At 41.3% G+C, this 26820-nt stretch overlaps 1 protein-coding gene across 3 annotated transcripts in view; it reads right to left on the reverse strand.

Annotated features, from left to right (window-relative positions):
- The window catches only part of fut8b (fucosyltransferase 8b (alpha (1,6) fucosyltransferase)), a 122208-nt gene that overhangs the window by 31864 nt on the left and 63524 nt on the right, over positions 1-26820 (reverse strand). For all 3 annotated transcript variants that reach the window (XM_034700002.1, XM_034699999.1, XM_034700001.1), the window contains 3 exons: positions 12868-12986; positions 11614-11776; positions 1027-1141 (listed from right to left, as the gene is read on the reverse strand). In XM_034700002.1, coding sequence (XP_034555893.1) covers positions 1027-1141; positions 11614-11776; positions 12868-12986 — 397 coding nt within the window. The remainder of the gene's footprint in view (positions 1-1026; positions 1142-11613; positions 11777-12867; positions 12987-26820) is intronic.

Here is a 26820-nt window from a genome sequence, read left to right on the forward strand (position 1 = left end):
GAGATGGAGTTAGTTAAACCAGGAATGAAGGGAGAGGCTGGTGTGGGTGGCGGAGACAGCAGGAGAGGAGGGAGGAGCATGTCTGTGTGTGTAGATATAGAAGTGCGAGTGTGTGAGTTAGATATGGCGAGAGACACACACACGCACAGTGCATCTCTTTGCGTATGAGTATGTGCATCAATCTTGAGGCAAAGGGTATATGTGTGTGCCAATTTCTTGCTTAGGTGTGGGTGAATCCATCTGCGCACGACTTTGTGTGTGTGTGTGTGTGTGTGTGTGTGTGTGTGTGTGTGTGTGTGTGTGTGTGTGTGTGTGCGGGTGTGTGTGATGAATTAGTGATGGCAGCTGGTGGAGCGGTGTGATCCCTCAGCGGTGGTGACAGCAGCTGTTAGTGGTGCTGTCTCCACCCAGCCAGACTGACTGGGTCCTCTTCATCAAACACACCGGCTCATTAATGCTGCAGGGCCCGGTGCCGCGCAGCACCGCCCCACCCGAGCAGCACCAGATCTGGGGAAGGGGAGCAGGGCGGCAGGGGGTGAGTGGATGTGTCACGGGTCTCAGGTTGTTTATATGGAGCTGTAAGCATATGTGCATCAATCTGAGCCTGTGGCTGTCTTTGTACCACGTAGACATTTTTGCATGTCTGCATATCTGTCTGCCGATCTGTCATTTTGCATGTCAGACTGTGTGTCTGTACTGTGGCGCATGCGTGCGTGCGTGTTTGTGTGTGTCACTAAACCGCTGACAAGCAACAAGAATCCTGCTTGTCAGATCCTACTGCTAGGACGGTCTGCTATCACACAGCTCACCTGCTCCTTTGGGGAGCTGATGTTGACAGTTATGGATGGTGCAAATGAGACAAGCAAGTGTGAAAGATGTCCCGGAGAACGCATATGCGAGCTCTTATGTGTGAGGGAAACATTCAAGGGGGGTGTATATGACTCTATATGTGTGTACATGAGTGAGTGAGGGAGACAGAGAGAGTACAGAGCCAGTTGGCGTAGCAGCAGGTGCGTCTGTAGATACCTGTAGGTAGGTGATTCTGTTCTGGACCAGATCCGACAGGTCTTTAGCCTCCTTCACTCTCCACTCGCCCACTCCGTCTGCTTGGCTGAGGTAGTACAAGTCCGTCATCATGGACCTGCAGACACATATTTCAACACTAACTTCAACACTAATCAAAAGTTGGGCTGCATGATAAACGGCAATTTCGTTGCTATCAAAACAATAAATGAAAACAAAAATATTTAATATGAACAAAAAAATATCTTTAAGAGTATGAATACATTAGTACAAGTTTAGTTTCTCTTTCTTTACATTTTTCACAGCAAAGATTCTCAATGGGTGAAACTTTTGACTGATTTAATAAAGCATGACTTTAGATTTTTTGTCCTGCTGCTGTGGACATTCCAAACTCCAGCTGCTACGGACATGCCGGACTCCAGCAGCAACAGCTACTACTACTACTACTACTACTACTACTAGTACTACTATCCGTCTCTCCCTATCATCTCTCCCTATCATCTCTCCTTATCATCTCTCTCTCTCTCTCTCTCTCTCTCTCTCGATCTCCTTTATCTCTCTTTCCAACCCCAATTGTCTGTCTAACATGAGCCTGGTTCTGCTCGAGGTTTCTACCTGTTAAAAGGAAGTTTTTCCTTGCCACTGTAACTAGCTAAATACTGCGAGGTGCAAGGCTCATGGTGGATTAATATGAGATAAGACTGAGTCCTGTCTGTAAGATGGGACTTGTAGGGCCCTATGATTCACGGAATCGCGGACGGAATCGTGGATTTGGCCAATAAAAACGGAATATAGCAGAAATTAACATAATGCCACTGAAATGCTGTCATCATGAGGAGAAGCAACACTTGTCTGGGGAAATTTTTCCGGGGAGCACTCATTCGTGGCACCACCCGTGCATCACCCCACAAACACTCATCCGCCCCCTCCCGAAATAAACAACATGTCGAAGCGGCCACCAGAAACACCGGCTAACTCTGCAAAAAGAAAACCTACGAAACTCATCTCTTACTCGAAATACAGAGCTGAACAGTTACCAAATGACTTATATGTGTCAGGTGAAATGCTTTTTTGCAAATTCTGCCAACACACTGTTGACTGGAAATGTAAAAATACGTGTGATGACCACTTGTCGTCCAAAAGCCATGTGAAAAACAGAGAAAAACACCGTTCTCCTAATGCTAGCCAGGCCAACCTACACTTACTTTTTGCATTTCATTGATGGACATTCACTGACACAAAAGGTGCACACTATATGGTGGTAAAATAAGTGTAAAGGGTAAAAAACAGAATTCTAAAAAATTAAAATGGCAAAAAACGGAATTTGTAAAAAATTTAACGGGAATGGAAAAAATAAAATGGATTTCTTTGTAAAAGCGTCTTGAGATAACATTTGTTATGATTTGGCGCTATACAAATAAAGATTGATTGACTGATACTTACAAATGAACAGGAAATAATAAGCTAAGATATGAGAGGTATAGTTTGGCCACACAGTTCTCCAAAATCAACTCTAACTAATAGTTCCTCACAGGAGCTTTAACTTTTTATTTATTTGGGGCTTTTACACCTTTATTTTGAAAGGGTAGGACACTGGATTGAGCAGGAAACCAGGGAGGGAGTGAAGGAATGACATGTGCAGACTGAAATCAGACCTGAGCTGCACGCAACATGGCACGCGACTAAACCACTAGGCTAAATCCGCAGCCAGAGCTTTAAAAAACTCTAAAAGCAGTTCAATATCTCATTAACAATGACAGTATCTTGCTTTAAATGTTACACTGTTAGGTTTTAAAATACATACAACATATACTGAATCAAGAAAATGTGATGGCATGCCCTTAACTAACATACATTTTTATAAATCTCTGTATTTCTATTGCCATCTCTGAGAATGTATGGCAGGGATTCAGTAACAAGGTCATAGTCATAACGTCATTTAAGGGTGACTTGTTTGGAAAAGAGGGAAAGAGATATGACTAGACGCTGTTTAAAAAGTCTGTGTATTTTAGATCAGAACAATATTCAGACAAAAAATCTGTTCAGAGGATCGAAGTCTTAAAAACACACTGAATTGTAAAGATAAAATGTTGTGTCTGTCTGGATCCATTATAGTCAGAGGGTGAGAGGAAAATGCTTCCTCGTCTATATGGTTCTAAGGTATGAATTATTATACCGTGATATTTCTCTCTGAATCCTGGAAACCAATACCTGACCAGGGACAAGAGCTGGGCAGAATCCAAATGATATTCAGTCTAATTGGGCAAGGCAGACTAGCAGTGTGTCTCAGCTGGTCTGTGTGTCAGTGTGTCTAGTGGATCAGCAAACTCAGCTCTGATCATGAGGTGCAGCTTAATCATAACCGAAGGCAGAAATACTTCTACGTGAGACATACAGAACATCTGTAGCTGCATTTTTTTTAAGGAGGTTATTCTTCGTGCACCACACAGGTGCAGAGTAATAAGAAGAACATCACAGAAAGGGCAAGCATACATAATGAACGACAGAGTCTTACATTTTGCAGACCAATAAGCTCTGATCACAGAAGCTTCCATCAAAGGACTATTAGGTTCTGTGGTTGCAGGTTTGGTATGTCATCTTAATCATTCAAACAGATAAGACATCAAGAAGTATAAATAATAAATGAGAATAAAAAACAACAATACATGAAGGAAAACAACCGCACTAGCTCAATTTGACCACAACTGTTTGTACTGTATGTGGAACATGTGACTGCTGCATAGTCTGTAGGTCTGTTCAGATACAAAGCACCGTCTCCTCTGCTCTATTTTAAGCAGGGGGGCTTATCAACACATGGTTTGTTCAGTTGAGATCCATCTGAGATTGACTCCAAAACCACGCTGGGCTTAAAATCTCCTGCTGTGCTGAGCTATCGAGACCATCACTAACCAATGAGTGATAAACACTTCATGAAGTGAACTGCTTTGAAAAGTGTAAATTTGAATTTATTCACTGACAGAAGTGTTTTTAATATACTTCGTGTGACATAAAATGTTCTTTTTTTTGGTAAAGTTATATTTTTGGACAGCGAGTAGAGAGTGGGAGAAGACATGCAGCAAAGGGTCCTGGTGTGAAGCCAAACCAGTGACCACCACAAAAATGGCCACAGCCTCTGCCTATGGGTCACACACCTAAACCCTTTAGGCCAACCGGCGCTCTATAAAAGTATAATATTCCTGTACTAATGCTAGAAAAAAAAAGTACAGTGTCTTTGTACACCTGCAAATAAATTACATTATGCTTCAAACTTCAAAAATGTGTACAACATACTTGTACAACGGCCTAATAAAGTTGACAATATCTCTCTGGAATTGCTAAGTGTACAGTACCTGCAAAACATTTCTTACAATATCTTGTCTTAACTTCAAATATGAATATGCATTATCCTTTAGAACCGCTTAAAGTGATACAATATCTTGTAATAATGGCTAAAAAGTGTAGTTCCCTTGACAAACTGCTAATAAAGTGTACAATATATAATTGTATTACTGTTGAAAAAGTGTTTATAAGCGTTATTTTTCATAACTGCTCAAAAGTGCCCTACATCTATCCATCACTGCTGACAGTCAGCGATATCATTATGTAACAGCTAAAACACGTGAACAATTTATTTCATAATGCTTCTAAGCTTTATAAATACATAGAACACACATCACTCACTGCTACTTTAGTATGCAGACGAGTTTTGTCAACATGATCTTGAGTAGGTCTTGCATATTTGATGAATCTTGCATTACATAGCTGCACATCTTGTCTGTGACCTGTTTTTTTTCCCCCCTGAATGGTTCATCTACCTTCATTTCTAATTCAGACCAGGGCAGACACATTCTCATCAAGATACAAGAAGACAGTTTGACAAACAAACATTTCTTCTGCTATCTTCAGCTACGTGACTTTATCATGGTAAACCACAAGGGCAGGTGGATCCTACCTATTATGACACCTGTAGAGCAGCTATATCACACACACAGACCATCTTTAAAAGCATTTCTAGGGTTTATGAAGCTCTCATGTCACATCTAACTATATCTGACTGGGACAAATCTAGACTGAGATGGGGAAAAAAAACTTGGGGATTAATCTGGATCGAGATCTGTGGGGCAGCCTTTGTAGAGATAGTGTAAAATGTATGATCAAGTCTAGATATAGATTGAGACACTTTCATTTTCTTCATCAGCTCTACAGAAACCCCATGGAAACTACACAAATACAACCCCAACATATTGTCCCATTGTTTTAAATGTGGCTCAGAGTAAAGGGACATTCCTGCACTCTAACTGGCAGTGCTCTAAACTTCAGCGGTTCTGGAAGCGAGTATGTGGTACTATTTCTAGCATTCATGATGAAATTCTTCCAATGGATCCAGAGATTTGTTAACTGGGAAACTTTGCTCATTTTTAATTTCAAAGATAACTATGCTATCAAGCTTATAGAAATCTTGCTGATCATTGTCAAATAATGTAACGCTTTAAAATGGACATGAAATGTTGACATTCCTATTGGACTCCGGCTCTCTGAAATTAATAAATGTGTTCAGCTAGAGAAAATAACTTACAGCCTGAGAAATAGGAGTAAAACATTTCATAAGATGTGGTAACCCTATCTGGACTACATGGAAAACCTGCCATCTCACCATCTCACATGATGGACTGTGCCATTGTATAACAAAACTGTATTGAGAATGTCTTGACTATATCACCTTTGAGGTAAAGAGTCATTTTTGTCTTTCGTCAATTTTTGTAACTTTTTCTTGTTTTTCTATTTTACATTTTCATTATTTTGGAACTACCTACTGTCTGTATTTATTCTGTAATACTAACTTCTTTCATACAGTAGGTTTCCTTCTTTTTTGTACTTTATATATGTCTATTTTCTGTTTATGTGTTTAAATCTGAAAAGCAAAATAAAATATTTTTAAAAAAGCAATAAGAAGACTCCTCAACACAACTTAAGAGGAGATCAGGTCTGCTGAGTCAGTGAGCTCTTCTAAATCCCTTCTTAAAACATACTTTTATCGCAGAGCCTTCCCGGATTTTATCTGAATTTTATTTGGCTTTATTTTATTTTAACCATCTTAAGAAATATATATATTTTTTAATAATTGTATTCCTTCAGAGTTATTTTAGGGGAATTTTATGTCTTTTAAAATATGTTTTATTTCTTTATCTTGACTTGTGTGTTTTTTTTTATCTGCCTGTTTTATTTTGCTGCCCATGTAAAGCACTTTGTAACCTGTTTTTTGAAAAGTGCTCTACAAATAAAATTATTATTATTAGTAGAGCTCCATTATTGTGGATTTACCAAGCAGCAAAATATGAAGCCCATGCGGAAGTGTTATAAACTGCAGTTCATCGAGCCTCAGCTTGAGGCTGGCTGCAGACACCGGAAACCACATAGACACCAATTCAAAAAAGACGATCTTTGCAGCATTAATAAACATGTTTACAGCCTGGTTCAAAAATCGGCTTGGGTCGACGTAGCTAATTTCTCTATCGGCACACACTGTACAGGGGGTGAATTTTTTTCTAACACGACGGTTTATAAGATATTAAGATTACGAGTTTTTGCCCAAATAAGGACATGACTGACTTGACTCCCGGACGGGAACACATAGCTGTTGGCTAGAAGGCTCAAATTCTGCCTCTTTACGTCACACTCTGCCTGGTTGAGTTACCCATTTCCAATATGACCGCCGTCAATTGGCTTCAAAACAGCGCTCAAGAACAGATGGGTGACGTCACGGATACTACGTCCATTATTTACACAGTCTATCGTATTTGCACCCCCCATCGTAGGCCTTCTTAGCTCCAAAAGTTCCCATATCAAAATCCACTTTGTATAAAACTCCTACCACCAAACAGCGAATGTTTACAGGGCACTGGGTGTTGAATATCACCAAGGCGAAAATATGCTTTCAGGATAATTTTAGAACAAGTATCATCTCTGTCAAGCTGAGTGACGACGTCAGCGTCTTTCTGGTTGTTTGGCTCTTTTTTTGGATTAAGTCTGCCATCTGCAAGCCACTGACAGTGAATTTGTATACATGTCAAAGACTGCCAAATATCGTGACCGACCACTTAAAGCATCGCCAAGAGCTCTGAAGTATGCAGCTGAGGGCAGAAGCAAATACATCACACACACTCACACAAACATAAACACTTATGCAAGCTTAATTTATTACTCACATCATCGACCCAAATCAGTCACATCCTGTGTGACTGAGAATTCTGTATGCGTGTATTCAGTCGACACACACACAGATAAAAGAAGCACGCCCCATTTCAACAGTGCAGCAGGGTGAATAGTTCCTTTCTCTACAGCTAACACAGTACCATTACTCACTGTCCCAATTCATAGCAGGCACCACTGTGTGTGATGAACATATGTGATGAACGGATGTCAAACTCTCATTCAGAAGCGCGCAGGGGAGCCATCAGCGGCCCTCTGAGGGAAGAAAAAGCAAACCTGGCTGGCCGCAAATCTTAACCAGAAGGAATCAACAGACAGGCCCTGAGGGATTTAGCAGCAAGACAGTGTGGGAACACAACACAGCCATGAAGTGTTGGAGCTCTGCAGTCCTGACATCCCAATGTGTTGGACGTGTTTTGGCTCTCGTGTGTGTAGAAGTGTGGTGTGTGGTCTTTGGGCATATGTGAGGCTGGTGGGCTTCCCCAGTGCCTCAGATTGGCTCAAACTGCAGACGGTGAGGCTGCAGCCGCTGTGCTTGGCAGTAGAGTAGAGCTGTTCTGAGTCTGACGATGCAACAACGGAGGAGGGTTTTGAGTTTACATTACAGCGTGAATATCAGCAGGCACGCTGGGTAGATGGAGGGAAGGCAGTCCTTAAATCTATAGTACTACAATCGGCAAGACACACAAAATGACTTTACTTAATTTAAAACTTTAACACTGCTTTAGCTAACCTTTCTGTCTTTCTTGTTGCATGACTGTGATTCTGTTTCCTACACAATTTATGCCTTTAATTCAAATTTGGGATATTCTTCTTCTATCTCTTCTTCTTTTTGTTTCACCAACAATTCATTTTAGTTTATCTGTTTACTTATTCATTTCAGCTTCAGTTTTCAATAGTAGTACATTAAACATAATCTCACCAGCAGTCACTAAATTAGTAATTACTGCTCGCTGCTTAAAATTGAATATTTAAAGCTTTATTGGCTTCACTTAGTTTTCCAAGCGGATAAGAGCTGCGACAGTAAGTCAATTTTAAACAAAACAAAAGCAAACAAAATGGTGAATTAATCTGCAACTATTTCAATAACAGTAAGTACTGTTTTGAGAGGAAAGCCATACTTGGATTTGCTTACTTAGAATTTTCATTTTTCAGGATTTCACAAACAGTCCTTTAACGAAGTCCTCCAGAGCCTCCAATCACACACACACACACACACACACACACACACACACACAAACACACACAAAAAAAAATCACGGTCTCCTATTGGCCTGAATATAGGATGACCCTGATTATAAAATGACTCCAGCTCCTCAAGGCTTCTCCTCAGGAAGAGACTCAGGAAGACCAAATCTTGTTTTTGTAAAGAAAATCATTTAAATTGTCAATAATGAAAAAACAAACACACTGAATGTCTTTAAAATTAAATTATCTCATTAAATGAAGAACTTAAGGTGTCAGTGTTTAATACCGTAAAGATCAAAGTATTCTGCAGTCTATTCGATGGACTGGCATTCCTTTGTTGCATTTTTGTCATCTCTGGACATTGAAGCATACTGTGACACCATATTTCTTGGCTGTTAGTTTAATGTCTCTGATGCACTGATAGCTGTTTCTTTAAGAAAGACACCATATCTCAGCCACAGTTGTTGGCTATCTTGTGATATGTTTGTCCAACTTTGTTAATCGTGTCTCTCCACCTTGTCCAACTGTTTGATTACCAAACCCCTAATATCAGATGACCCCACTTTTCAGGTGTTCTACTTGGATAGAAATAACTGCCTCATGTTCAGAACAGTATGGTATTATATTCATCAGCAGATCAATCAATCAATCTTCATTTGTATTGCGCCAAATCAACAAATGTCATCTAAAGACGCTTTTACAAACATAGCAGGTCTAGACCATACTCTATGTTAATTTATTAACAAAGACCCAAAATCAAGACAAGATACAATCAAGTCCCCTCTTACTGCCAGGACTTGATCTTATCCCACCTTAATCCACCATGAGCATTGCACCTCGCAGCATTTAGCTAGTTACAGCAGCAAGGAAAAACTTCCTTTTAACAGGCAGAAACCTCGAGCAGAGGCAGACTCATGTTAGGCAGCCATCTGCCTCGACAGCAGATGGAGTTCAATGATGGAAGTGCAGATGTTTAAAATGTCCATGTCCTTAAAGCTGCTGTTGGTAGGAATGGTGTAAAATATGTTTCTTTTTTCTGCTGAGTTTGGAGAAAAGGTCATAAAAAAAGTAAAAGTAATTTGAGACTATTGCGAAATCTCTGTTTTCCAATGCCTTTTATCAAGCTATGTTATTATTCCCCTCGTTCCCAATATGACGGACCAATCATAGCTAATCTCCAATCCTCTGTCCTGATTGGTTAAGGGGCGGCCCCTACTATGTCCTCTGATTGGTTATGAGTCTGGCACTATCATGACTGCACACGCCGATCTGTGTTGGGGGGCTAAGAGGAAATCTGGTTGTTCTCTGAACAGATGTTTACTCTGTGACTACCAACAGCAGCTTTAAGTGCTTTAAGATTCATTAACTTGAATTGATGATATGATAAACAGAATGCTAATGTTTTAACTGAGGAAGAGTGGAATGTTCCTGGTTTTTCATCACAGGTTTCATGTGTCAAAGCATGCTCTCATTTATTCCAGTTAGGTGATGTCATGCCACTCTTGGCTTGTCAGATGATCACCAAATCAGTGCGTCTTTAAGTAGAACGAGGCATACCTGTGTCGAAATGGAACAGAAATTGTAGTTGAGTTGCTTGGCTGCATGTAGAGATGCTGATTTAAGGAAAAACTTGAAGTGGTCGTTTCATTATCTCCAGAGCTTTAAGTTCCTCATACATTTACACTAGTGTTTTGATACACTCATTAGTAGTCGCAGGGGTGTTGATCTCCGTTTTCTGTATCAGACGTCTGACTTGTGAACAGTTGCTCTCTGGTAAATTTCTTAGAACTTTTAAACGCTTTCCTTTCAGCTGTCTTTGAAACACGCTGAAACTAAAAGCTCTTCATAATGCAGTGATAATTTTCACTGCTAGTGCAGGGAGGTAATTGCATACGTTATTATTGTGCTACGTTTTTGATTTTACTTGCGAAATGTTTCGAGACTGGAAACCTTGTCTGCTTCCTGAGCAGAATTCAAATGAGGGATCAGTGCATTTAAACGAGTTCTACTTTCTACTGCTCTCTCCACCCCTGCCCCCTATCTGTGCCGGCTCTCCAGACTTTTTCTGCAGCACGCGCACGCACACACGCACACACACACGCACACACGCACGCGCACACACACACACACACACACAAACACACACACACACACACACACACACACACACACACACACACACACACACACACACACACACGCACACACACACACACAAAAGTGCCCAGGGACTCAGACGGAAAGTTAAATGCTTGGGAAAGTCTGTGACCTCTATGTACGTATGTGTGTGTCTGTGTGAATCAGTCTTTGGAAAGCAGCTTCCAGGGGGTTACAACAGAGACAATAGACACTGTAAGCCACTTCAGCAGGATTACAATGAACCTCTCTGCTCAGTGACACCGGTCTGTTTTTCATTCAGGTGAATGGAAGCCGGCCATCCAGATCACAGACAGGGTGTGCCCGTGGCCTTTGCCCTTTGCTGCCCCTTTAAGTACTGCAAGTGCTGCCTTCAAGTACTCGTGTAAATAGTTTCAACTTCTGGCAGCATGAGAGGAAAAGGTCAGAGGTGGTGACCAGGAAGTTTTGAGTAAACATGAGCTTCTTTTTGAAAGATCAACACTTGTTTTATTTAACAGACAAAGCCAAAGTTCTTAAAAGATACACACTAAATATGAAATAAGGAGAAATTCAGAAAACAACAATCTGATTTAAACAATCAGTAAAAAGGATTACCAATCCAATAAGAGCAATTATTAGTCCAATAATCTCTGCTACAAATACAATTAGGCTAACACCATTAAGAGAAATGGCTCACTATGCAGGTCTATACTACCAATCGTGTCAACAGACCGCCCAGCAGTATCAGGGATGCTAATGGGGCTAGGAAAGACACGGATACCGATGTCTGAGAGTGATCCAGATCAACGCCTGAGTAGAGAAATATTTGTTGGAAAGTGCTCAGACTGCCAGACCAGAACACTTTAAAGAATATACATCCTTCAGGATAGAGTTTCCGCCACTCAGCTCTGCCTTGACCTTCTCTCTGGAGGGTTATTCACTGTGAAATTGCCAAAATAACACCAGTCATCTGTTTTTAAAAAAAACTGAATTCAGTGTCTACTCTGCTACTGAGTTGAGTCCTTCTGGAACATTTTGACACTTCACTTGCTGAGACTGTACATTCATGCCCACCTCTCCTGGTGTCCCAAGTCCTGCAGCAGCGTGTCGGCATACTTCTGCCTCTCGCTGGTCTCGATGTTGGCCAATTTCTTCACTTCGCTGCGCACAAAGTACCAGAACTCCTTAACCCCGTTCTCTACTCTCCTCCGCAGCTCCTCCTGAGTGGGCCCTGGGCCTGTAAGGTGAGGTTGGAAGAGGGGGGGAAAGATCAGCTCGAAGCAAAACAAAACACAGACACACACTCAGCTAGCAGCAACGCATTTCAAGCACATGTATGATCTTAAACAATGAATCAATGTGTTGTTTTTTTTCTTCAAAGCAACTCGATGGGAATAGAGCTGGAAGGAACGAGAGCATGCCAGGAGCTTTAGGAATGTTTGAGTGTTAGATTATGTGAGCTAAACAAGCTCACGGCTTACAGCAAGATTTCAGAATATAACCACATAAACTTCCTTCTTTCATTCTCTGTCCTTGGGTGTTGCTTTGACCTCATTAAGGAGCACTTGAGCACTTTTTTCTCTGGTTTTCTCACACAACTCTAACAACAGGAAGGAACTCTATACCCCTCCCGACGCAAACAATGTGGAGAGAGACCCGCATGGACAACACAGCTGCCTGCTCTGGTTTCTGTGAAGGGGAACACAAAAAGTATAGCGAGCGAAGGGAAGAGAAGGACAGCCTCAAGCAGAATAAGGAGGTGTTAGCGGAGAGAGGGAAAGCTTTTTTTTCCCCTCCTATCTCGCACTCTTTTCTCCTCTCCCTCTCTCCCTCCCTCGGTGGAAAAAAAAGCTGGAGGGTATTTTTAGCTTTTTCTTCCCCTGCGGCAAGATGGAAAGGCTGACCTCATGCTGCCCTCTACGCTCGCATGTCCTTCTTTATTTTCACTCTGTCGGTCTCTTTTCTCTCCTCTCCCTCTGTTTCCCATTCTGCCATTGGGGCATTCACACTCTTTGCACTTCATTCACACATTTCCCCTCTACCCTGACAGCTTTCGTGCCCCTCTGACCGCTGCTTAGAGTGGCAAGTGTGCACGTAACCCTGCCTATCCGACAGCACGGCCCTGCTATCATCGCTGCTGAGCTACATCAGGTTTACCGTCGGACTAGACTGAGATTCTCGCCGGAGGGGAAAGCTCACCAAAGCCTTTGACTGGTTTAATACCGTATATAGTCAACCTCCCTACCTTAAAAATCAATCCTCTCACATTTCCGAGTACTGTGCCAAATCCTAGCCTGCAACCCTTTCAGATGGCGGTGTTCTGCTTACCGTCTCCAGTGAGTTTCTGGAAGCTGTGGATCTTCTGTTTGGCTCTGGTTAGCTGGTCCTCCAGGGAGCGCAGTCTCCCAGCAGCCAGGGAGCCGGCTTCCGCCTGACCCTCAGGTATCCTGAGGGAGGAAGAGACAGGAAAGGATGTGATGGGTGAGCATGGGAGCATGTATGCGCATCGATTGAAGGAGGAGGTTGCAAAATGTGCCAAAAACACCCTCCTCCTCCTGCAACTCTAAATCTGTATCCTATTAAACAAAAATAATCTAATGTGACAAATAATTCTGTGAAATTGCAGCCGGTGGAGTGCCGCAAGTGGTAATTATTTTTTGATTACTAAATTAAGTGAAAAGAAAAAAAAAAAGTGCATAACAAGTTTTTAGGCCTTAACTGACAGCTTCAAGTTGCATGAAAACAACAAAAAATAATACTAATCATTAATACACAATGAAATTCCACAAGGAATAACAGCCATCATAGAATTTGTGCACCTCTTTTTTGCATTTTTCAGGAAAAGAAAGAAATGAAAATGCTTTTAGTTGCTGACACAGCAACTCGTCAATGAAAATCATGTGTAAAATTACTAAATCACCAATACAAAAGTACTGAAAATTATCTTTTTGATGCAGGAGAAATGTTAAAAACGGACACTGGAGTACGTCACTAATTTCTCCTTGGCACCACCATCCATGAATTAGCATAAGAAGTTTGAAGCAGACTGTGTAATCGATGATTGAAGGTTTTCTCCTTCCCTTAGTCTTCATCATTAACCTACCACTGACTGGAGGTTGTGCACACCCCTCACTTGACTGTAATTAGAAGAACATGGAGGCTGCTCCGCTAATGTTGTGAAATTCCTGTTACACCATCAACAAGAATCCCTCCCTGAATAAATCTGTGGAGAAATGCTGCAGGCCACACATTTGCAGAACCCTGCTCTGTTTTACATCTTCATCGCTCGACTTTTAATAGTCGTTAACGAGGCGCAGGAGTTTTGGAGAAGCAGTGAGGGTGTTTATCAAGCCAACATGTGCTGGATCTGAAAGAGGTGACTCCACTCTCATTTGATTGATTTCAGACATGAAAGTCGCAGTGAAAGTAGAGCAGTGACGCCTGGCATCTTATAGAGGTTGCTAGTAAAGGTTGTTTACTCACTAAGGCACCTGTGTAGCCTCTTAGACTCCTGTTCCAGATTACACTGAATCCTTTTTCCATGTTGGTAAGGCTCAGCCAATATCAGGGATTATGTGTTTAAGTCCACTAAACGATTAAAAATTATCATCCTCTCTAGGCGGCACCAGAATTACAAGTTAGTTAAACTAACCACTAACCTTTGCTGTACCTCTGGTAAGTGGCTACTACCATAATGCTAATAATGTTCCAACTACCAGGATGTAAACACACACAGATGACCAATGAGATCTCGTAGGGTGGCAAAATGTGGCACTATTTTGATCCAAAAAATGGAGATACATTGTATGCAGGCTGTGTCTGGTTGAACTAGCATATAAACACTCTACCAGAGGAATGTGTAACCATCACAGGCATGTGGATGTTAACCAGCAAGAAGGTTTGGAGGCTGGTGGTGCTAGCTCTGCTCATGTTAGACACTTTTGGCATCCGTAAGACGAGTAGAGGAGTTTCAATTCAAACATTTATTTAACCCTCCTCTTACCCTTAAATTTACTACGTCTTTTATCCTTGGGTCAATTTGACCCCAGCAATTTAAACCTCCAGAAACTGATTGTTATCCAGGTTTATGTGTCAGGTACTTTATGTTTCTTTGTTGACTACCTAAATAGCCATCTAAATATTTCAAGCATAAAAACAATTTAAAGCATTTAGAAGGACTTTATTTGTAAAACAGAACATCAAACTGCTGCAAGTTTGTCATGCTCTCATCGGTCCTGCCTTGTTTCTATGTTATCAAAATGTATGACACTGGACACATCATTGAATGTCTTTAGAGGCATGGTGGCTGGAAATATTATATCTCAATAAAAAGGTTTGTGGTTTGATCCCAGCTCCTGCAGTCAGATGCGGAAGTGTCCTTGGTTATAGTGACCTCAATATCATCCAAAACAACCAAAACAACTGTGCATAAAATATTGATATTTCTTATGTTATATGCAGCTCAAACAGCCTGGGGTCAAATTGACCCCAAGGAACACTGATGCGTAATTTTTACAGGAAATTGGAACATATCAACATTTTAATTTAAAGTTTTCCCAGTTGTCCCCATTAAATTAGGAAAAGTCATGAAATATGAAGCCAAAAAAATTATGTTAGTAATTTATTTAGAGACGTTAAACATTGAATGGGGTCCAATTGACCCCAAGGATAATAGGAGGGTTAAAAGACTGCAAAATGAATCGCTTCGGAATTACCCTAGCCAATATTCTTTAGAAAAAACTTAAGAGCATTATATCCTGTTTCAATATCCATTGTCTCATGTGTGTATATAGCTTATAGAATATCAAATCATAGTGGCACTTCTTTGTGACTTTGTGAAAATGAGAATAAATATCATCCCTTGATGATTAGAAGTATGACTGCTTCTTGTTATCTAAAAAGGGGTCAGTATCATGTCTCTATATCCATGTAAATATAAGTTGATAGATCACGACTTAACTTGGATAATATGACACATAAAAAACTGATGGTTATTTAAAACCACAGATGGATGACTTTATCACCACTTTTTGGTATTCTTTTTATCATTACTATAACCATTTAACATGACAACCTTGAGAAAATGTCTGAGGTCACCTTGCCACTTCGTCTGCACCCTTCTATCACTACTTTTTGCATTTAACAGTGCATTAATCCCCTCTGAATGCAGATCATGTTTTCTTTTCCGGCTGCTCTTTACTTTATAATGTTTAATGCCATTTGCTGCTATGACTACAATTTCCCCTTGAGGGTTTTTTAAGTACGCCATCTATTGATTAAATTCCCCCATTCAAAAAATATATGTATTTAATAAGCTATTCAAGAGCAGTAAATGGATTAATAACAATTTGTCCTGCTTTTAACCAATTATCTATAGCTGCATTGGAAGTCCCCTTTCATTGTCAGTGTATTCCCTTTGGTGCCACAGTGGACATGCTGGCCTTGTGTGTGTCAAGTAAGATTAAACAGATCTTTTGTGGGATAAAAGATAATTCTATATATACTTCAATTATATATTTATTCTAACATCTGAACTGCATGGTTTCTGGGGTGCACTGTGCTAAAATATAGGAAAGCATTATAAAAAACTTGAAATGCCTTAGCAAATTTACAGCTGATTATCTTGCACAGCCTAATAGCTCATTATATTTTGAAATGATGTTTAGGCAGACTGAGAGTCCATTTATTCTACCCCACATTAATACACTCAGCTTTTATTTCAAGTGTATGCATGCAGTATTTAAATATTGAACTGCTCTGTGTTAAGGCTATTTGCTCTCAATTTAACACCAAGATATAAATGAGCATGATGGCACTTCCACATTGCACAGTCACTAACTAACTATGAATAACCACTTCATCCATGTTAAGGAGACAACACAGGGATTTTTCCAAGCAGAAAACATGGAGCTCAAACCAGCTGAGGAAAAAAAAAAAGGCAGAACAGCCATCAAATCAATGCCTCTACACAAACTATTAAAAATGGAATATGTCGGTATGCACAGGGGCATTGGTGAAGTGCTGCAAAGGCCATGTTAATGAGTCATCAAGGCATGCAAACTCAATTTGCTCGCTGAGTGAGGAACATCAGTCGCTGGCAGGCATAAAGATGAGACTTTTAAAGTTGCAACAGCTCGTCTTTCTGCACAGCCCCCCCCCCTTTCACTGTTTGAGCCTCGGCCCCTGAGATGCTCTGGCCTTCCTCTGCACTGAATGCTTACTGAGCATTGTGCTTCAAAGTCAGGGAAATAACAGAGCAGAAAATGGCAGTTATTGTGATTCCGGCGTTATGTAACCGCGTGATGGACAAAGATAAACCTTTGCATACTTGTGTTGCGTCACACTTTGTTATATATATGTCATGGCCTCCTGCTTCCTTCAGTGCACCAATTTATGATGCTACTTGACACAGATCTTTTGAAATGTGACCCAGGTGTATTTCCTCTCCTACTGTGAACTTAACAGTATTCAGCTCAGACAAACCTACTTGTAACACCATTGTACAGGAAGTAGGACTATTTCCAAAGTGACATCATTTCCCAGGGGTTTTAAGTGCAGCTAAAACTGAAACATAAAGCAACAGGATATCTCCTTGAACAAGAAGGAGAACTAGGCCAGACCAGCACAGGCTAATGAGTAGAGACATGGTACAGAGGTTAGCTAACACGCTCAGCTGAGACAAAAGCTGCTGAGACACAATGCTGGTGCAGGCAAACACGAGCATCCCCCAACCAAGAGATGTAGATATAAAATAAATCCAAACACTCAGCGGTATCAAAACCCACAGACACACACGCAGGAAGGAGGCAAACACTGTGCACAAATACACAAATGATCCCTGACGGTATCTCAAGAGAACCTGAAGCAGAGACAAGACGAGGCAGCTGGATTCAACAGCGTCTTAATCAAACGATACAGGAGAGGGAGCAGATGAGAAAAAAACTGACTTGTGGGAGGCGGGGCGGAAAAGGTGGTGGGGGATACCGTGCAGTGAAAGACAAGCTGTGAAAGCGGGGGGTGATGAGCCCCACCGGCACTGTGCACTGAGCCAGAAAGCAGGTGAGGTTCAGCGTGCGAGCCATTTTCCTCTGAAACGCTGCCCCAGCTGTCGCGGCCTCAGCTCAACCCCCCCACCCCCACCCCTGCACCCTGTGCCCATGAAGTTCATGGGGTGATCAGAGCTGGGTGGAATGTTTGAACAGCGGGGGCATGGGTGGCACCGTGGTGCATATACATTTCTGTGATGAGATTTAATGAATTGCAGTTGATTGCAAAAGAATGAGAATGTGCTGACCTGGAATAGTATATATGGATGGAGATGTAAAGTGTTATAGGAGACTTGGATGAAAGGATGCCACATTGTTGCCTTTAAACTGGGAGCAGAGTTGTTCTGATACCAGTAATGGCGTCTGTGTTTATACTGACAAAATTCAATGTTGGGCATTGACAAGTCCACCAATGTAGAGATCATATCTGTCCACAACTGTTTGTCAATTGTATTAATGACACAAATATCAAAGGGTAAATTGGTTTGGAATTGGTAAATACCAAAGACTGTATAAAATATGGACGTACATGTTTATTTCTGCTGTAAAGATCGGCTTTTTTGAATTGGTGTGTATGTGGTTTCCGGTACTTCCGGAGCCAGCCTCAAGCAGATCCTCAATGAACTGCAGTTCTTAGCACTTCCGCATTTGACTCATATTTTTAGACCGAAGTTTGCTGCTTGGTAAATACTTAAGTCTTGGTTCCTGGTATCAAGTTTCAGGAATCAGTGTCCAAAGCAAATCTCATAGCTTCCAATAACAACCACTGTAAGAGTGGATAGGTTCTGGTTTCAGTTGAGTCATCATGGGGCAATAGAAAATTGAAGTAGCATGATGCTAAAGGAGAATGTTGCCTTAGTTAAAGCTTGTACCTGTCACCAAGAGGGCCAGTAGTCAAGCTGCCGCTTACTTAAGCTTACTTCTGTATTCTTAGCCTTTTTCATTGGGTTCCCTAATGAGTCAAGCAAACCCACCATGTCTGTATTAGCTCTCAGTCCTCCAGGTTACGTGCTAATTTAACGCTTGATCTAACAAGGCAATGGGCAATTCTTAACTGAATGGTGGATGGGGCAAGGAATATGAGCATTTGTGGGTCATCAGTGTGCCAATGGTTGGAGCAGCCAGTTGGAAGTCATTACCAAAACCGATAAGCTAGTTTCTCCTGGAGTTGTTAATAACCTCTGTTGTAGGTGAGTAGTTGCGGTCAACTGATTGTGAATGGAAGCTTGACTGTTCCAAACTGCATCAAATGTTGGGAAGTGGTGTCTCAAAAGAAGCCTTTTGAATGAAGGGCAAAATGTGTTGGAGAACTTTGAGTTAAGCACAAGTCAAGTTTAGATATCATAACCTCATATCAGGAGAGGGACGAAAATAATTGTTTCAGAACATTTCCCCTCTGTAAGTGTACCCATCACTTTATGCTGATGCATCACCAAATGGACAAGCATTTCTGGGAAACTCATCATGTGGTGCACAAAAACACTTGACTCCGATAAGTCAAGCTTATAAATTAGAGGGCCGAAAGTGGGAAGAGGCAATAAAAAGATGGAAAATTCTAGTGTAAACATGAAAACCTAAAACCATTAACTACAACAACATTGATTGAAAAGAGACAGTAACACCAATGTTATCCCCATTTTTATTATCCGACTGTACTACTGTGTTTGTATCTGTAGTGGGAATATTCTTCTTATCACTTCATCTAATCTCTATGTCTCCTTCCTTTCCTGTGTCCATGTTGTCCCTGTCCACTGACTCCAACAGCACAATTCCAAGTAAACGGATTTAAATGCTGCATTCTTGCTTCACATGCTTCAACGCTTCAGTACAACCAGATTGAGCCAGCCACGCTCTGAGCCCAGTACTTGACAGAGATATCCTGACCACAGACAGCTTCCACAATGGGGCTAGTGTGTGTGGTTGTAGTAGAAGTAGACCTTAATTTTCCTGCCTGAACGACAGCAGGGTCAATGGGGGCACAGGTCTGGGGTGGCCGCAGCATCTGTTGGTCAGAGTTAAGACCATTACTGGATGAATTAGTCCCATCAGTGACAGTGCCTTGGAGGAGCAAATCTAAAGTTCAAGTTTAAGTTAGTGAAAGTATCAAAAAGCTATTTCTTTATCCCAATTTCGTATCTTATTTAACCCTTCTGGTATCCAAGGGTCACTGGTATCAGCTAAGACTCAAGTCTAGGTAGCAGGGACGGCATTCAGAAGGAAGTAAGGTGTCAGGACATCCCTACTTCTAACTTAGTGCCGTCCTCATGCCATCTGTAACAGTCCCTCTTCACCTCCTCTGCATCACCCCCTCCTTCCTCTCTTCCTCTGCTGGCATGCCTAGGGGATTGATCAGGTCCTCATCGCTCAGCCCAGCTGTCACTCTAACCCCTCGCTCCCTCCGATGTCACACCATCAGGCTGCGTGTCATTGTCTCTGCAGGGGCCCGTGGCTCGGCGCCCAGGGTGACTGACAGCTGCAGAGAGGGCGGAGCCAGAAAGACTGAGTAACCTGACCTAATGCTCACCTCTCATTAATACTGCTGGGTGAGCGGTGGGTTGGCATGCTGCCTGTCAATCAAATCAGCCTGAGTAACCGAGTCAGTGGACTGAATCTGAGGGCTTGCCAAGAATAGGGATGTAAGGATACACTCAACCCACGATTCGATTAGAATCCCGATTTTTGGACACGATACGATTCACTCACGCTTCTCTAACGATTTTCAAGAAAACTGGAATGAAATTAAAAATTTAAATAACGATTATTTTGATTCAATTCTCAGATATGGACAGTTGCAATATGTATTTTTTCTCTTATATCCCTTATAATCCTTTTCATTTTTAAGGTGTGTTGTAACTCAAATAAAACCACTGCACATTTTTTTCCGCAACTTGCAAAAAAACTAAAATCACCATACAAAAATACCTTGTTGGAAAATTTCAGAATAATTATAGAGAAATAGATAGTGAACAATTACCAAATGAAAGTATTAAATATTAAAACAAATAAGGTTAATCTATTTAAATTAGGGATTTAAATTTGAAGTATTTTCCGTGATCGATCTTTGGAAATGTTAACGATCAATTATCGTTTAATCATTCCATGTAAAAAGTAATGCCAAATGCGTTTTTTCCCCTAAATCAAATTTTCCTTCATAACACCGTGTATATTACTGACGGTATTAAACAGCTACGGATCATATTGAGGTGTTCAAAATGTTAACATGCTGAATGTCAACATGAGGAGCAGGCTTATGAATAATCTCTGCAGACGCATGGTGATAGAGTGAAGACTCAGACTTCAACATGTGGATTTACTGCAACAGGACAACTGAACAGGATCATATTTTGGACTCACAGTGTCCAGTTTTCTCATTCTTATTGAGAAAAATAAGCATTTAAACGTGGTAAGGTGTCAGCTGGGAGCGCAACCGGGTCAGAATCAGTCCGGCGGCGGAGAAAAAAGCGCCTGGGAGACCTGTCACTGAGCCGCAGGTGCCAGCTGAGCATCTCCACAATGCGCAACACCTTTAGTCAGCTGATTCTGAAACATGCTTTAAATTTAAAACACCTCCACTCAGAGAGTAGCGAGAGAGCAGCGCAAGAGACTTAATGATGTTGAACAAGCGGAGTCCTCTGCTCATTTTAAAACGCCAGCATCTCTGATGGTACAGGGAAGCATAAGTGCCTATGGCATGAGTAGCTTACACATCTGGTAAGGAAACCATTAATGCTGAACAATACAGGTATTTGGAACATATGCTACCATCCAGACAATGCTTCTTTCAAGAAATGCCTTGCATACTTCAGCTAGACAATGCTATAGCACATTCTGCATGTATTGTTTGGCTCTTTAGTAGCTGAGTGCGAGCAAGAGTTCCACCTTGTCACCCAAAGAAAAGATTTGGTACATCCTGAAACAAAAAACTGTGACAAAGGAGACCCTGAGTTGTTGAGCAGCTGAAATCCTACATCAGCAAGAATGGGACAACTTTTCACTTTCAGAACTCCAGAAACTAGTCTCCTAAATGTTTACAGAGTTGCACCAGCGACTCCTGTGATAAGGACTATAGCCTCTGTATGAGGCGGCTACTTAAACTGCTAAGTCAACTGGGCCCCCAAAATCAGTTTTATCACCATTTCACATAGCTTTCCAACGTTTTCGGAATTGGAGTTGTATATTCCTAACTGAAAAAAATGATTTAAAGCTGGGGTTGGTAGTCAGATTTAGATAAACTTTTTGTTATGCTGGTTAAAATGATCTTTATGTCCCGATGGTAATCAATACATAATGTGTTCTTAAAAAAGAGCGAAAAAAAGCTGCTATCTACAGCCAGAGTAAACCTGGGAAAACACCAACCAATCCCTGCCTTTAGGGTCCAATTTATGAAACCAATCAAATCCCATCCTGCCGTTCTGCCTGCCTCCTACGCGTACATTTCCCCAGGGTGCACTCCCCGTCCCTTGCCTCTGCTTCCCCTGACTCTATTTACTGCCCCTCTCGCTCGACCTCAGGCCTGTACCCTCTGACCCCATGAGGTGCTTTGCTCAGGACTGTAGTCCAGATCAGTCTAAAAAGCTCTCACCACGGGGGCTCTGACAAGCAAAATAATGAATGACATTTAGTAAGTCCTACAGAAAATTTTCATGTATTATATGTTTTAGATCTTTTCTCCTGATATCGTGTCACCGGTACAACTGGATAATGCTAGCATGACATTTGTGAGTAGGGGTGACCCCAAATAGTCGAATATTCGACGATTCGTTCTAACAAGCCTTAGTCGACTGCCAATCTCATAGTCTAATATTTGCATATGAAACGTGGATCATTCCATTCAAACCATGGGGGTGCTCAATGTCTAATTTTACATTATTTTCCTGTTTCCCGTAAAAAATAGTGTCTCATAAATCCTATTTTTATATAAATATAAACTTATTTAATGTAATTCTGAGAACAGCTCTTGAAGTGTTAAATCTCCTTAAAATTGTAATTAAATCTCCCCTGGTAATTAAAGGTGGACTCTCCCATTTAGCGGGACCTGTGGAGCAGCGATACCTCAGCGGGCCTTTAAATCTTTCTACGTTCAAGGTAGCTCAAAATGTCAGGAAATAAAACTTCAGTTGATCCTAAAAAATAGTGATGAAGATGAGGAGCAGCTTCATGAAGAGGGCTGTGAGATCAAGGATTACCGGACCACACAAAAACTGTACGGGGCCAAACGAACGAGCAGGAATACCCAAAGCTGTCCGAAGCCTCAAAAACAATCCACAGCATCCCATCCACCTCCACATCATCAGAGAGGATATTCTCAAAGACAGGATTTACAGTCAACAAAGCAAGGAGCACACTTCTGCCCGTACACATGATGGTTTTCCTCGCGTACAATGTGAAAAGACTCAAGCGGACAAAGACACGATGAAAGACTGTTTTAAAAGGTACTGTTAAGAGATTTAAAAACCCTTTAGCTGGTTCAGGTTTGATTTTGAACATTATACAAATGTTTAGCCTTAAGTTGGACAAACTACCCTCCGCAGCGCTGCTCTCCGCTGCGTGAACACTGTTTAAATATGTCCTGATTCCATGTTTAACGGATAGTGGCCTTATTTGAGTTTTCTCTCCTTTATCCGCTCGTTGTTTTTGCATGCAATATAGATTTAAAAAATCTAAGTTTTATACTTATAATATTCTGTTGTCCTTTTTACTTTAAGCTACGAGTCTCTTAATTGTAAATGGTTATGCGTAATATTGTCATGCGGTCACCATCATGCAGACTTTGGGTCAATAAGGAAAAACAACAAACATTCAACTATTTGTCGACTATGGGCAAAATCTGATGAATCTAGGGATGTACATTTTTAAGTATTTTCCGTGATCGATTTTTGGAAATGTTAACGATCAATTATCGATTAATTGATAAAAAAAATATATTATTCTTACGTCAAAAACAAGGCCGTTTTCCCCCTTAATAATATTTTCTACAGCAACAAAATGCATATCACTGACAGGATTGAATACGGGTACATGTTTGACACGCAGAATATCAACGATCAGGCTCAAAAAAATATTCTCCGCGGACGTAATCTTATAAAGTGAAGGCTGAGAATACTAACAGAAAATTACTTCAGACTCCCATTGTCCAGTTTTCTTTCTACTCGTTCTTATTGAGAAAAATAAACGTGTATTTGATCAGGTGTCAGCCGGGAGCGCAACCGGGTCATAATCAGTATAGTGGCAGAAAAGCTCAGACGGCTCTGATGTTGCTGGTCTGCAAACATAGTGTGCCTGAATTTCCCACCTGTCTGTTGCTTTCGTATCCAAAGGTGGGAAATGTCCTGTTTATAGTTGTGAACCTTCGTGTCTGTGTCGTTGTTGGCAGCAGTTTTGTATTGATCCTCTTTTAAAAAAGCGCACGTGGAGACCTGATTCACATCGAAACATGCTTTAAACTTAAAACACCTCCCTGATAGATGAGTGTAATATGAAACCACATGATGTTTGTTCCACGTGACGGAAAATTGATAACCAAAATGCGTGTTTCGAGTAATTTCTTAACAATCAATTAATCGTTAATCGATTAATTGTGGTCATCCCTAGATGAATCAGATTTGACTAAGCAAATCCTAAGTCGGGCTCACCCCTAGTTGTGAGTACTAACAATAGCCATGTTTGTTTGTGTTTTTAACTTTCACTATGATAATGTTTTGGTGTTTTCTTAACGCTGAGTGAGACATGAGTTGACTTAGTGCAAAACACAAACGATGTGCTGAGGACCGGTTTTGAATCAGTCACGATCATATGGTCGCGAATCAGTGGTAGTGCATGTGAACTGGGGCGTCGTTTTGGAGGAGCTCCAAGGGGAGGGGGGGAGGGGTTAGACAGAGTCCTGAGGAAATGCTACATTCAAATTCATGCTAGTTTTCCGTGGCTACCAACCCTAGCTTTAAGTCATGTGACTACTGATAAAAGAGCAACAAACTCAGTTAAAGTCAGAGGCATCTCAAATTGTAGTTTTATAGGCCCAAACCAGGAGTATTGAAAAGCAAAACTTGCAAATCATTTATTCAATGTTCCTATAATCATAACTTGTTTTACACACTTAAAACCTTGCGAACAATTAATTTTGTAGGAATCCAACAACTAAACATAACCAAAAAAAGAAGATTAGCAGGGAGCAGGAGCTCACCATCAGCACCCCTGGAGTCCTGTACAAACCAAAGAGCATTTAGGAAGCACTGATTTTTGACATGTACTGGCTTTCTTGAAGTATTTTAAAGTTTTACTCATACAGTCTGTTTATTCTAGAGAGAGGGAGACCCATGTGACTAATTCTGCTCCCTGTAAAGAAACTAATGAACACTAAAGAACAATTTATAGAGAGTATTTGTTTCATTTAAAGCCTGCCTTGCTGTTGGTAACAACACAATTAGAAAAACAAAGTGCCGAGTTTTGACTGGTAAATCACAAGTCAACTCTGTGAGGTCTCGACTCTGGATTCAAATCGACAGCTTTAAGGGAGAGGCCCTATCAGAATCTGTCAGACGAGTATCTGCGCCTTCTCACTGAAGCAACACAAACTTGTCATTTGTAATCAAGAAAATCAATATCCAATGAAAACTGCATCAGACTGGCTATAACTCCCCACCACAGAATGAATGAACAATGCAACAGTTCCCTTTGGGTACATGATGAATGGACAACATTGCCCAATAATGCATTACACATCTAGTGCTTCTGTGGAGAGATAGCACTAACCAAGTTAAATCCCACACAAGACTATAAATCAATCACACTGCCGTGGGTTTCTACTGCACAACAACAACTCAACACAATGGTGTAATAATGTCAGTTTTATGGCTTTAAATCTCTCTGAGGCTTCTCATTAAAACTGAATGTACTAATGTGAAGGTTAGGAGCTTTGGATGAATCCTTTTTTATTATCAAAAGTCTACAGGAAGCTTGCAAAGTGCTGGTTCAAGGGTTTTATGTTCTCAGTCCAAATCTGCGGGACATGTGAGTAGATTAGGTTAGTCGTGCGGCGAGTTAGTCAATCAGTTAGCTACTGAGTGGTTATGTAGTCAGTCACTCAGTGACAACCTGCTGGCTGGAGTCTGGCCTGATGCCATGCCTCTGTCAGCAGTTTGGTAGTTGAATGAAGCTGAGGAGGAGAAGAAGGAAGGAGGGAGGGAGGGAGGTGAAACAGGGAGCCTTAGGAGGGGAAGGGAGGGGCTGTAGAAGTGGAAGGAATGATGGGCAGCTCGCTAACAGCCTCTTTGCGTCTATTAGGGCTTAATATAAGGATAAGAGACACTACATGATGAGGTGGTGCCGGAGTTCTCTCCTGGGCTTGTGTTTGACCACCGCACACACTCATACACACAAACACGCACACACACACAAACACAGTTAAAGGAAAGGCACAAAATTGAGCAGAGGACAAACCAACCCCTGTCTCTGTCGATAGCTCATAATGCCTAACCTCAGCCAGTCAGTTGCCTGCACTGTGTTTGCTGTAGCGGATACTCAGATGTAGCTTATAGGGACTTGAGGAGGCAGTGTAGCGCTACTGCTCCAGTAAACAACTGCGGAGGCCTCGGTCCCAGATCAACAACCGAACTCAATAACAAGCAACAAGCGTGCAGTGTGTCAGGGACCCATCTGGACACTGGTTGACTGAAAGCTGCACTTGTTTTTAATGCCATGAATTCCACCTTTGTTTTTGAGCCAATTCTGAATAATTACAAAAGCAAGGGATTAAATCAGGGACCAGCTGCCTGAAGCAACGTGTGCATGTGCTTTTTTTTCATGTTAGTGTGTGCCCTGATGAGGGCCTTGCATCAAAGTGAATCCCAATATCACAGAGGAGCAGAAATGGCAACATCTGAAGCATCAAGTTCACTGTTAATGTGAAGCACAGCATGAAATACTACTGCATCCCCAGCACATGCATGCTCAAAGACACACACTCACACACTCACACACACACACACATGTAGAGGCTCTGTGTTTATGTGTAAAGTGAAACGCTGTCAGCATGCGGAGATAAGAGCAGAACCATCTGTCTCTCTATTACACATAGCTTGAATGTGTGAGTGATGCTGTGTGGTTAATGGGCTCTGCAATGTGCTATTGTCTGCAAAAAAAAATAACACAATGAAATCTGGTGAGGTGTGCGACAGTCCATCCATCTGTCTGTCACACACACATACACACACACACACACGCACACACACAACATCTC

This window comes from Notolabrus celidotus, chromosome 13 (assembly GCF_009762535.1).
Source record: "Notolabrus celidotus isolate fNotCel1 chromosome 13, fNotCel1.pri, whole genome shotgun sequence".
NCBI lineage: Eukaryota > Metazoa > Chordata > Actinopteri > Labriformes > Labridae > Notolabrus > Notolabrus celidotus.